This window comes from Sceloporus occidentalis, unplaced genomic scaffold (genome assembly GCF_023333645.1).
Source record: "Sceloporus occidentalis isolate IW3139 unplaced genomic scaffold, rSceOcc1.0.p SCAF_5, whole genome shotgun sequence".
Classification (NCBI taxonomy): domain Eukaryota; kingdom Metazoa; phylum Chordata; class Lepidosauria; order Squamata; family Phrynosomatidae; genus Sceloporus; species Sceloporus occidentalis.
Window position 1 is genome coordinate 166,399,311 of NW_028316985.1, and position 13,647 is coordinate 166,412,957.

The 13,647-nt window shown below is 41.7% G+C and overlaps 1 protein-coding gene across 1 annotated transcript; it reads left to right on the forward strand.

The window, feature by feature from the left end:
- Positions 1-3,246: 3,246 nt before the first annotated feature.
- On the forward strand, positions 3,247-13,647 carry LAMTOR3 (late endosomal/lysosomal adaptor, MAPK and MTOR activator 3). The gene is made up of 7 exons (XM_089526077.1): positions 3,247-3,373; positions 5,983-6,029; positions 6,729-6,763; positions 9,242-9,300; positions 10,150-10,283; positions 12,008-12,071; positions 12,861-13,647. Exons 2-7 carry the CDS (start codon positions 6,000-6,002, stop codon positions 12,932-12,934), a joined length of 396 nt encoding a protein of 131 aa, XP_089382203.1. The 5' UTR covers positions 3,247-3,373; positions 5,983-5,999; the 3' UTR covers positions 12,935-13,647.

Below are 13,647 nucleotides of genomic sequence, written 5' to 3' on the forward strand. Positions count from 1 at the left end.
AAAAAGTCACAGGTAGAGGTGAGCATGGCAAAATGGCTGAAGCTTTCATGGCAGGTAGATCAGGAGGCTACCTGTGATGCCTTCTAGGATACCAAATATCAGGCTGCAGTACTGTAGGGAAATGAACTGATGCTCTTCCACCATTATGCAAAATATGAAATATCCAAAGAGTCTCCAAATCCAAGCTATTTTCTTGTACATACTTGTAAACATTTGGAACTGTAGCTATTAAAACAGCTGTGTTAGTCAGTAGAATCTATGTAGAGAAATTTTGTAGCACTTTTGAAACCTGAAAGAAAGAAGTTGGCAGCATGAGCTTTCATAGACTTAAGTCAATTTCCTCAGATGCATTTGATCAAATGCATCTGAGGAAGTAGACTCAAGTCTACAAAACTCATGCTGCCAACTTCTTTCTTTCAGTTAGTCTCAAAAAGATGCCACAAGACCTCGCTCTACATACTATTAAAAACAGGTTCCACTAAAGGAGGATAGTCAGTCATAGCAGATAAGACTTGCTTCTGTAAATGAGAATATTTTTGGCTTGGCTCCCAAAACACTGGGATTCAGTGAAGTAATGAAAGAGAACATCTGGGCATATGTGGAGTGCTTCTCAATCAGTGGCAGTTTCCATACATTTTTAAGGTTTGAAAGGCTTATCAAATCAAAACAGAGCTTGGAAAAATCCCTTCTTGAAGATCAATTCCCAGAATCCAACCAGGATGTTTACTGAGACTGACCATACTGACCAAGGGACTTTGAGAAGTAGCATGCCAAAAAGGAGCCCCCTCCAAGCTCTAGACAAGAGACCATCATTCATGGAGCATCCTGCCCAAGCCCTACAATATCATTTTTTTGGAATTAAGGCATTCACAAGCTGCCTGGGCCTTAGCTGAAAAGCAGAAGAAACCCCAGCCTTGGATGTTCTTCGGTTTACTGTACCCTGGAGGAGAGGCATGAATGTAGTCCATTCTACTGCTTGGTGTGGAGAAGCTATGACCAAGCTACAAAAGACATTGTGCAAACATGCAGAAGGTGGTTCTTGAGATCTGCACCCTGGAGGGAAGCTTTCTAGGCTGCATCCGCATTGCAGAAATAATCCCGGTTGACACCACTTTAACAGCCATGGCTCAATGCTGTGGAAGTCTGGGAATTGTTTGTTGTATCACCACAGCTCTCTGATAGAGAAGGCGAAATGCCTCCCAAAACTAAAATCCCCAGAACATGTCCTCTATTTCAACCTTCTGTCCAAGAGAAATTTCAAAATGTCCTCTAGTGTCTAGATTGAGGGAAATAATAGTGCTACTCTATTCTGCTTTGGTCAGGCTCACCTAGAATACTGCATCCAGTTTTGGGCATCACAATTCAAAAAGGATGCTAAGAAGCTGGAGTGTGTCCAGATGAGGGTGACCAAACCATGCCCTATGAGGAACGACTTAGGGAGCTGGGGATGTTTAGCCTGAAGAAGAGACGGTTAAGAGGTGATATGATACTAGCCTTGTTTAAATATTTTAAGGGGTGTCATATTCAGGCTGGAGGAAACTTGTTTTCTGCTTTGCAGAGACTGGGACACAGAGCAATGGATACAAGCTATAGGAAAAGAGATTCCACCTAAACATGAGGCAGAACTACTGGACAAGAAGGATTGTTCGACAGTGGAACTAGGGGGCTAAACAGGCCACCCCTTTCAGCTTCAGACTGGGCCCGCGGCAACTACATGCTGCGCCCCTGATCTGGCATTTCCATGGCGCAAAAAGGAGCCACAAAAAGCAAAGGGAGCCTTTGCCGCCGCTGCCACAGCACTTTCTGGCACTTCTTTTGGTGCTGCGTCATCTGGACGCTGCACCGAAGGAGCACCATGACACCGCCCACCATGTGGTCAGGCACACAGCTTAATGGCGGTATCAGAGCATCATCATGCCGTGAGGCTGGCTTTAACACCGGCCTGTGGAGGCTGACACTCCCTCAGAGTGCGGTGCAGTCTCCTCCTTTGAAGGCTTTTAAACAGAGGCTGGATGGCTGTCTCTGGTGTGCGTGTGTTTGTGTGTGCTTTGACTGTGATTTCCTGCATGGCAGAATAAGGTTGGATTGGAGGGCCCTTGTAGTCTCTTCCAACTCTGTAATTCTATGATTTTGACCATGCCTAAGTTAAGTAGCATGAATTTATATTTATACATGAGTGTTTTTGGCTTTTATTCAGGAATGTCTTCCCGATGCATGACCTACAATTTGTGGTGCCTTGTCCTTCTTAGCAGTTGGGACATCTGGGCACCCTGACCGCTTAGTCCAACACTCAAACCACTATGCAGCCCAGCAGGTGACCGCAAAGGAGGACGAAGTGCTGCAAAATGTAGGATGTGCAAGAAAAATGGGAGGCCATGATCAAACGAAAGCTCGACACAGTCATATCAATACGAATTCATGCTTCTTAGCCACGCTCAAGATGGAGGACATTTTGGAATTCCTCCTGGAAAGAAGGTTGAAATGGAGGACGTGTCCTGGAAAAGGAGGATGACTGGTCACCCTGACTGTGCCATGTTATAGGGATATAAAAAACTCCATGCCTTAGCCTGGTTTATCTTCTATTAATGATAATAATAATATTTATTTATATCCAATGAGATCGAGGCGGCTTTCAACATTAAAATATAAATGCAATACAATAAAATCTCCCACAAACCCACCCTCCCAAATCCACCATAGACCCCAGATTAATAACAATAACCATAATAATACAATATTAAGGGTTGGGTTTCTGCTTTTCAAGAACCCAAAGACACAGCTCTGTGTTAAGTCTGGGGGGGAAAATCAGTTTATTTCAGCTTTATTTGGGGGGGGGGGGGGGATGAATGTAGTTGTGTCTGGTACTTTTTGCTAGTCTCCAAGGTGCTTCTGTTGTTGTTTTGTGTTGTGTGTTTTTGAATGCACTTTGGTTAGTCTCAGACTGTATTTCCAGAAGTAACTTTTCCAAAGCCACATTTTTAAAAAAGAAAAAAAAAGCCTTATTAAATGGGCTGCAAAGAGGAACCCACCAAACCCTCTCTCTCTCCTATGGTTCCCACACTTTAGTCCTCCAGGTGTTTTGGACTCCAACTCCCAGAAGCCTCAGCCGTCTTGGCCAAAGGCCAGGAATTCTGGGAGCTGTGGTCCAAAACAAAACCTCTGGAGGACCAACGTTTGGCAATCCCTGTCCCTTCTTTCCCTCCTCTCGCTCTCCGGAAGTCCCAGGACTCCAGACCGGAAGTGAAGGGGAAGAAGAAGGGAGGCTCTCTTATCACGTGACAGCAGTGGCTTTTTGCCTGTCACATGACGCCAGAGGTTTAAAGGGGACGCTGCTGGCAGGTCTAATAAGGCGTGGAGCCCGGAAAAAGAGAAGGTTGGTAATATATATCTACATACATATATATGTGTGTGTGTTTAGGAGGGTCTGTTGGGTTTATACAGTGGTTTCCTTTGCAGCCAAAGTACTGTCACACCCATAATCCACCCAACAGGGATCCCTTTATTGAGGAAGGTGGCTAGGAGGGTCTTTTGGGGTGGAGATGTTGGGTTGATGCCCTTTCAGTCATTGCTTGGTTCATATAGTGGCTTCCACTGTAGCCAAAGTAAGTAACACCCATAATCCACTAAGGAAGGGTTTCTTTCTTGAGGCAGGTGGTCAGGAGGGTCTTTTTGGGTGGAGATATAGGGCTGGTGGCCCTCCTCCAGGCAATGTTGGCTTCATGCAGTGGTTTCCTTTGCAGCCAAAGTACTGTCACACCCATAATCCACCCAACAGGGATCCCTTTATTGGGGAAGGTGGCCAGGAGGATCTTTTGGGCTGATGCCCCTTCAGGCGTTGTTGCTTTCATACAATGGGTGCCTTTGCAGCCAAAGTACTGTAACACCCATAATCCTTCTTGCTCCTTACCTTCCACTCTCTATCTAGTCTCTCTCCTACAGAATCCAAAACTTTCTGAGCTACGTATCTGCACTGTATTCGTAAGACTAGAGAGAGACGCAGGAGGATTGGCGAAACGGTGGGATTTATACACTTGGGTTCCCACCATTTCATAGATCCACAGGTCCAAAACACACTGCAGAAATAATCCAGTTTGAGGCCACTTTAACTGCTCTGGTTCAGTGCTACAGAATCCTGGGAATTGTAGCTTATTGTGGCCCCAGAGCTCTCTGACAGAGAAGGCTAAATGTCTCACAAAACTACAGTTCCCAGGATTCCCTAGCATTGAGCCAAGGCAATTAAAGAGGTCTCAAACTGGATTATTTCTGCAGTGTGTTTTGGACCACAGTCCCTCTCCAGACTCATTATGGCTCCTTATGTATATGCAAATAAGGGTATTCCAAAATCTGAAAAACCCCAAATACAGAAGACCTCTTGTACCAAGATTACAGCAAAAATTGTTATGCAGTTATTTCAGTGCTGAACCAAATTGCAGATTATTAGCTACATGTTTTTTCAGTCTACGTTGTAATGAAATGCTGGTTTTTCTAAGGTTCCAAATAATTCATAGGAGAAACTGGCTCCTGGAGCTGAACCCTTGCTTTTTGAAAATATCCCTGTCTTAAGCGTGCGGCCTATTAGCCAGTCCAATATGGAAGTAGAAACTGATGAGTTTTGCATGGGAAAATCAGTCAAGCAGTATGCTTTCTACATGTTACTTGAAAATGCAACAGAAGCCAGAACAACCTGTATTGATTGCATCATCTACTGATGAACTGGTATTGTTGCCCCATGTTCAGCCTGTTACAGGCAACACTGCATAATTGGTTTAAATATTTATCATTCGAGGACATGACAGTGTGGAGTTAGGTTGAAGTATTACTGATAAATGACAATTCTTGATTTCATAATAAATATTACCAAATGTCAGCATCAAAAAATACATAGTGCTTGTGTTACTTCCCCATCCACTGTTTTTATGTGCTTCCAAAGCAGTAAACCTGCCATCACAATATGTGGGCAGCTTTGGGTCTCTACTTTTCTCTAAATCAGTGGTTCTCAACCTTTGGCTCTCCAGATATTTTGGACTTCATTTCCCATAATTCCTGGCTATTGGCCAAGTTGGCTGAGGCTTCTGGGATCTGAAGTCCAAAACAAATGGAGGACCAAAGGTTGAGAACCGCTGCTCTAAATGGACTTTCCACCATAGCTATGCTATCCAGGACTGATGGGAATGGCAGTCCAGCAATATATGGAAGGGCACATGATCCCCAGCCTAGCTCTATGGCCTGTTTTGCAAGTTCAGGACTATCAAAACAAGTACAATAGGGATAGTCAGTGTGTGACTCTCTAGTTGTTATTGGACTGCATTTCCCATCAGCCCTCGCCAGTACAGCCAGTGGTACAAGACAGCAGTGTGCAATTCCCTCCAGATGTTAATGGACTGCAATTCCCATCAGCCCTAGCCAGCACAGACACCAATTTGCAATTTCCTTTAGTGGCGCTGCCATTAAAAACATAGATTTCCCTCCTAAGATTTCAAGATATCTGTTGTATAACATAGGGATTGCTATTAGACACATCAGAGCAGCAGAATCTGAAGTCTTATTTTCATTACTATTGGACACTGAGTAGCCACAAGAAAGAGTTGGATCTTAGGTAGCTGTGTGATGTCACTGACACTGGTTTCTCATATTGGACATGGCCCTGTGATAAGGGGGAATAGAAATGTTTTAATAAATGAAAATAAATAAATGTACTGTAATTGCAGTTTGGGAAGTTTCAGGGCATGTCATCCCATGTTTGGGATTTGGGCTTCACATGTTCAGCTGCTTCCAAACTGAACTTGCTAAGGTTTGAAGAGTTGCCCTCATGCTGTGTGCCTACAACAGTAGGCTTTGAGTTCCTAAATAAAGCCCTATGATCATGATTCTCACCAAATAAATATGGGTAGAGCTTTGGAAGAGGAATTGGTAATTTTCTCTGCTTTATTGCCTTGTCACAAAGTGTGTAATTTGATTTGATTTGTTTATTTGTTTCCCTAGTGATCTGGACAGTTTATATGATCATTATTTTTGATAACATGGCAGATGTAAGTATAACTATCATTATTACTCATGTTTGCAGCAACTAGCCAGACAGTGCCTTGACAGGATTCTGACTTTTCTACCATCATACTGTTTTTAAAGAGTAGACATCAAAATGTCCACTCTCAGTGCAGTTTATGGAGCACTCAGATTCCTGGAAACATTTATGGTTATAGATGGAAGGAGTAGCTTATTCTGGATCAGGCTTGGGTAACCTGATTGCAGAAGCCCTCTACAAGTGATCAGTTAAGCTCTCTGGCAACAGCAAAACTTTGAAAAGTTGTTTTTGGGGACTACAGTTACCACAATCCCCCAAGGATTCTGGAAGCTGTAATCTCAAAAATTAACTTTGCCAGAGATCTACACCAGACTGATCAGTCCTTTCTTCTGCTAGTCATTTGGGTGGTGAAGGAGGAAGAAAAAATGAGTTCTTAAAGAGAGGGGAGGTGAGAGAACAGACTAGTCCAGACCAGTTGTGGCTCAGGCCTTACCAATTGTGAGTAGCGGATGACCTCTAACAGGTTCTGAGGGAATGCAGCTGTTGACAGAAGAAAAAGTTTCCTCATTCTTGTGCCCGAATTATTTTAGGTTCCAAAAGAGAGGTGGGGGACCCTTGTTTAAATTAATATACATGAAATAAAGATACTCTTATGTGTGACATCAGTAGCTTAAAAATATGCTGTCTTTGCTTTTTCTGTTTCTAGGAACTAAAAAGGTTCCTGTACAAAAAGCTGCCAAGGTAAAGTACTTACTGAGATCTATTTTCTGCATTTCCAAGTTACACCTGTCAGTAAATGTGTATTGAGATTTCTGTCCCCATAATCAGTAATGATTATGAAGGCAGCAATTAGTAGGATTTAATGTTCTTCAGTGATATCTTGCAAAGTTCTTGCCTCTACAGACATCTAAACAACAAACTAAGGAACATCAACATGAAATGCTAGAAATTCCTAGTACATTTCCATCTGCCTGCCCTGCTTCTCCTGGTGTTGTGGACTAACTACCATAGGCTTTTGAGCATAGTTCAGAAGTGGAATTCATGCAGTCCTCCAGATATTGTTAAACTGTCTCACAAGCACTAGCCAATCTATTGGCTCAATCTATTGTTAGTCCTAACCAGCGTAGAGCCATTGAAACCACTGAGTTTACCTAATTTGATTAAGTGGGTCTGCTCAGGTTGGGACAAACCAATAGAATTCCAATGTACATTGTAAGCAGTAAATAGCCAAGACTTAGAACAACTACTGATGGAAGTCACAGAAGAAAGTGCAAAATCAGAGGGAAAGCTGAATATTAAGAAAACAAAAATAATAAATTGAAGGAAATTTGGAATTGTTAAAGGTTTTCTATACTTTGGCTTAGTCATGAATCAAAATGGAGATTGTAGTCAAGAAATCAAAAGGAAACTTTTAGATTTGGAAGGGGAGACAGGAAGAAAATACATAAAGGGGCTGTACAGATGGCCGGCATGTAGCCACTCCTTTACTGGCCAAATCATGGCCGTGGCAATTGCACACTGTGGCCCCAATCTAGCCTCCAGAGAGTGCAAAAGGGAGCCACAAAAAGTGGCTCCTTTTTGCGGCCTCTAAAGGGTGCCATAGGCATGGCGATGCTACATCATGCTGACGCTGCACTCTGACCCCATCCACAGGCTGGCACAAAGAGCTGGTCTGTACAGGCCCTTCATCCCATGTGTAAAGATAATGTCATTGACGATCAAAGGCAGGATCATTCATGGCATAATACTCTTCATTGCTATGTGTGATAAAGAAAGCAGACAGGGGGAAAAATCAACCCATTTGAAATGTGGTACTAGAGGAAAGCTCTGTGGATGACAAACAACCCAAATAAATGTTCTGAGAGCAAATAAAGCTGGGATTCTCACTAGAAGCCAAAATGAGTATTGTATTGTAATGTGAGCACATCATGACAACATAACTCCTTAGACAGTATGAAAATGCTTGGTAAAGTGGAAGACAGGAAAAGAGGAAGGCTACATTGTGGATGGATGAACTCAATAAAAGAAGCTATGGACAAAGTTTTACAAATCTTGAACAGAGCTGTGAATGACTGTAGCACTTGGAGATCTGTTCTTTATAGCATCACCATCAATTGAAGCCTGGCTTGATGGCACTTAACAATAGCAACAGGAAATGTGTTTAAGTTGGTGGAGTTTCAAATAATGAATAAGCAGCCTCTGGAGCTCTTTGCTAGAAAAAGAGAACAGAAAACCAGCACTGACTGCATCTGTGGTTTTGGTTATTTCAGTAGTCAGAAAAACCCAAGCTTCAACTCACTACTGCTTTTCTCTCCTTCCCCTCCTGGCTGCATCCCAAATCTACAAGTTTTACCTAGAATGTTTAGGAAGATCCTCTGAAATATGTGATGTAAATTGGAAGTACACTATCAAGGGCTGGGGAAGAATCTGTAGTACTTGAACATAAGACAGTCATGTGAATATGGGAATGCTTTCTGTCTGTTACCATAGCACAAAATTCTTTGGAGCACAACAGCCATTTAGTGACCCAGCATGCTAATGTTAGGCAGCATTAAAGGCATTGGCATTCAAAGCTGAGCATGAAGCTATACTTCTTTCTTCATGAAACTCATGAGTAGAATATATGGCAGCCACTTCAGCATTCTGCACCAGACAGAGAGAGGGGAGTGAGAAGCAGGGCTATGCTACCAGTCCTACTGAAAGGATATTTGTACACTCTTTACCATTTCCCCCTCTTCCTATCCTTTTAAATTGCAAGCCTGCAGGCAGGGACTGTCTTCTGTTGCTTATACATAATCCACCCTTGGACACTTTAAGTCTGAGAAGCGAAATAAAAACACATTAAATAAATAAATAATACAAACAAGTGGGTTTCCCAAAAAATTCAGTAGGCCATGTTTCTGAGTTGAGAGTCTTTGTGGCTGAACAGCAGGGTATAAATACTCTAAATAAATAAAAATATTGTCCCCACATCAAGCTATTTTCTGGGGAGAATTATCTGAACCTGGATGAGACTTTCAGATGTCTTGATTGAAGTGAGGTCTTTATAATGACTTTTAAAATAATAAATTCTTGTCCCATCCTGCAGTGTATTGACTATCTTTAAAATATTGTCTTAGGTTATAATTGATTGACGGAGTAAAAACAAGATACTAGCATCAATGTCAAATAGTCCTTTTAGACAGGTTGCTGAGCAATTGGTTTATTTTGTTTTTCCAGTGTTGAAGGTCTTCATGCCATTGTAGTGTCTGACAGAGACGGTGTGCCTGTTATCAAAGGTAAGGAATAATTATGGTCTGCCAGGACAAATGGATCCCAATATCTTGTCACAAATTGAGTGTTTGCTGAGAAGCAACATTTCCACCAAAATTTAAATAGACAAAAAGAAGGAATGATGTCACTTCTCATAGCTGTAAGCTGGAATCTTTTCTAGTGAGTGCCGCCAATTCTTGGGGTCTGTTTTCAGTATAATTCAGTATGTGTGGACACACTCATGAGTTTGAATACTCATAAGTTTGAACTGTGGGCCTCCACTGTGAGCATAGGTCATAAGGAATTACAAACATGCACTCATCAACCATGACACATTTTTCTGACTAGGATGAGTGAAAAAGAAGACTCAGTTTGAGGAAGCTATGTGTAAAATTCCCTTTGCATTTTGAACTGAGATAATGATATGAGCTGATATCCCTTTGTGGTACCCCAGCAACAACTGAAAGCAACTCACACTGAATGCCAAGCTGTATATAATGCAATAGTTCTTAGAACCTGCCTAAGAACAGGTCTTGGTTTATGAAATCAGAATGTGCCAGAAGACATTTTAACTGCTAGAATTCAAGTTAAAAGTTCATCATGCTAGACTGACATGAACCCAACTTTGTAATAATGAGACCTTGGAAAAGTTCAAAAACAGTAACTCTTCCAAACTCTAGCATGTCTTAATGCAAACACAGTGATGTTCCTTGCCTTCCCTTATCATATCTTGTTGTGCCATCTTGTTGCAAGATCATAGCCTATAGGGTACACTCTACTGCTTTCAAATGCCACAATGCAGCATTGTTCTTCTAATTTTAAAGAGCTAGACTCATGAGTTAGAGGCCAGATAAAAAGTGTTTTTCTTGTTCTAGTTGCCAATGATAATGCTCCAGAGCATGCTCTTCGACCTGGTTTCTTATCAACCTTTGCACTTGCAACCGACCAGGGCAGCAAACTGGGGCTTTCCAAAAACAAGAGTATCATCTGTTATTACAATACTTACCAGGTAAGCTGTTAGCTCAAGCTTTGCCTAAGGAGTAAGTTTCAAAGTGACAGGATGAAGTTTTCATTGGGACTGTTTTTGTTTTTTGGCAGACATATCTGTTTGGGCTCTATTTATTTCAGAAGCTTTTGCCCAAGATTCAGAATATTCTTAGATGTTTCTTCACCATTGATCAGTTTAAATGACTGTTGATGCACTGTGTTTTTTGATGCACTGTGTTTTTTGTGAAACATAGAGGTTTTTGTTTCATGGGTATCCGTTTTCTCATTGTTATCTTATTCAGTACTGTATGGGTGGCTTCCTAAGTATGTTTTGCATCTGTCTGCACCACAGAAAGAACCAAGCTGGGAGAGGTTGACTTGATGATATACAGCAGGTTATGTCCAGTTTGTGTATTTAATATAGTGATGGGTATATGCTAGGCAGTGAGGAAAGTGGATAGGAGGAAAATCAATTCATTTGAAATGTGCTGGAGAAGAGTGCTGAGAATACCATGGACAGCCAAAAAGACAAACAAATGGATACTAGAGCAGATCAGCCCTGAAGCCTCCCTGGAAACCAACATGATAAAGTTGAGATTGTGATACTTTGCTCACATCATGAGAAGGAATGACTCACTAGAAAAAAACAATAATGCTAGGAAAGGTGGAGGGATGTAGAAAGAGAGGGAGACCACATGCTAGATAGATGGACTCTATTATGGAGCTCACGGGTATGAATTTACAGGACCAAAGCAGAGCAGTAGAAGATAGGGAGTCTTGGAGATGTCTCATCCACAGGATCGTGGGTCAGAATCGACTCCAAGGCGGTTCACAATAACAAAAATAAGCTGGGGGTTGGAGGCCCAGTTGTAGGACTTGCTGATTTCGTGTGGGCCATACCACCACTTGACTCCATTCCCCTTGCCACTGCTGTCCTCCTTCTGTCCTTGCTACCATCATCCCCTCCCTGCTGAAGATGGAGGAGACAAAAAAATGTCCTTATTGCTGCCACCAGTGCCAACATTCTGCTTATGAGTTTTCAGAGCCCCAGCAGGACTAGGGAAATGTTTGTACCACAGGCTGAAACCCCATAGGTAGGAAGTAGATAAGTCTGCAGTGAACTAGCTGGTGGTGGCGGCGGCGGCGGCAGCAACAACAAGGAATTTTTTTTTGCATCTCCCTTTCTTCTTTCATCTTCTGAGGAAGGAAGTAGGAAAAAGAACAAGGCAATGGGGAAAGGGAATGAAAATAGCAACAACAGAAAGAGGAAAGGATAGAGTACCGAGGCACCAGTAGAATAGGGGACAAGATAATTAAAGGTGGGTTTTTTGTTTGTTTGTTTGTTTGTTTTTGTTTTTTGAAGACCAGGTTGTGCTGCTGCAAGTGCACCTTATTGTTAGGTCTGCAGTTTTGACACCAAGATTCAGCTGCAAACTTTATATTAGAAAATCTGATTGACATGGGGATATCTTTGTTACATACCGAGAATGCTGAGACAATAAAGGACTGCAGTTTGGAGACTTAGGGATGCAGGCAGCCCAAATGCTGTACGATTCCCAGCCCAGGTTGAATAGGACATATTCAGAACAATTCATTTGAGTGGAAGATCAACTGAAAATAGCTAGTTGTATCCAATCTAATTTTGCTCTGAATCTGATTATCATTAATGTAATATTTCCGTGAACTCCATGTGCCACAATTTTTGCTGCATGTTGGATGTTTAAATCATTTCCCCCTTTCTTTTAGGTGGTTCAATTCAATAGGTTACCTCTGGTGGTGAGCTTTATTGCTAGCAGCAGTGCCAATACAGGTATGTTTTACACATCAAAGAAACACTTGCTGTCTTTAATATCCAATTTACCAGATTTGAAGTGTGAGGCATGCAGACTTCTTTTGAAAAACTTGAAATATCTGTTTTAAAAATCTATTAAAACCGCAATAGAAAAAGCTGTAAAAATAGGTTGTATGAAATTGGCAGGTATTTTCTCTCCCATGCAGATGCATTTAACAAAGTAACCATACCTGTATCCTGTGCCAAAGTTAAGTGACAGAGAAGGACAAATCACACCAACAATCAGAACAGAAAGCTCATTTTTGTAACTCCTGCTGACAAAGCTGGCAAAACAAATCTGTGTATAAGGAGATTGGGCCAGTAGCCCTTCATATGACGTGCAAGGTCTACCTCCTTTCCATCCCCTTCTTAGTGCTTCCTCCACCTTGAAAAAGAAGAAGCAGTGGAGATTCCCCTAAAGCACAGTAGAGGGCAGATACCACTGTTTTGGTGTGCGGAGCAATCTGATCCCAACTGTGCAGGAAGGGAAACAAAGGCTGTTCTTTGGTTAGTGCTGAATCCTACAGTACCTCTGCATAGCATTTAGCCTGTTCTCAGCTGTGAAAATGCCCTCACCTCTTGTGTTTCCTTCTGTAATAAAAAGTTGAAGTAACATTTTAGTTGTGCAAAACACTTGTTTTAGTTCTCTTAGTGGAAATGTGTATTTGTGAGAGAATGAGAGAGAGCAGTTTATGTTTACAAATGGCTCTAGCCAGTATGATCAGATCTTGTTCTTCCATCTCTCATTCCATTCCTTTTCTTGTGTAGGATTGATTGTAAGCTTGGAAAAGGAACTGGCTCCCTTGTTTGAAGAACTGTCTCAAGTTGTGGAGGTGTCTTAACTTGATGTCCTGCTCCCACCTACCCAAGTATAACATCTCTTCCAGACCAAACAGAAGAGTATTTTCAACAGTCCACCATGTAATGAGGGTCTGGGAGAATATGCCACCTTCTCCTACTATTCTAAAATTTAAAACTGTACATAGTGCTAAATCTGTAGTGAAATACCAGTGGGACAGGGGAAGGAGGCTATGGCTGCAGCTACTTTTGTTAAATTGTGGAGACCATCTAATGACTCCCATGGAGTTAATCTCAGGCACACAGATCTTGTCTGGTCAAAACATGCCACCCACAGCCCCTGTGAAACAGTGGACTACTTCTGTCACAGTGTCCTGGAGGAAAATCTCCCTTGAAAAGTTTTGCTAATGTTGATACACAATCAGTGACTCATGTCAATGTTTGAATAATGAAATTGGATATGCTGGCCAGGGGATTCTTGGAACCATAATCTAAATGAACAATTTGGCCAAGGTTTTGAGTCTGTTAACCATCTTTTAAAGAAAAAATCACCTTAGTTTGGTTTAGTACTGCTTCACCTCTTACACAGAGATCAGATCAGTCAGTATGCTTTCTCTTCATACTAGTTTGTAAACTATTTAATTGAACTCTTCATCCTATTTCAATTTGATGTTGGAATACATATAATTGAGGTGTTTTGCTGGCGTATTTATCTTTGGTTGCTTAAACAAATCCAAATAAAAGAGAGTGGATAAGA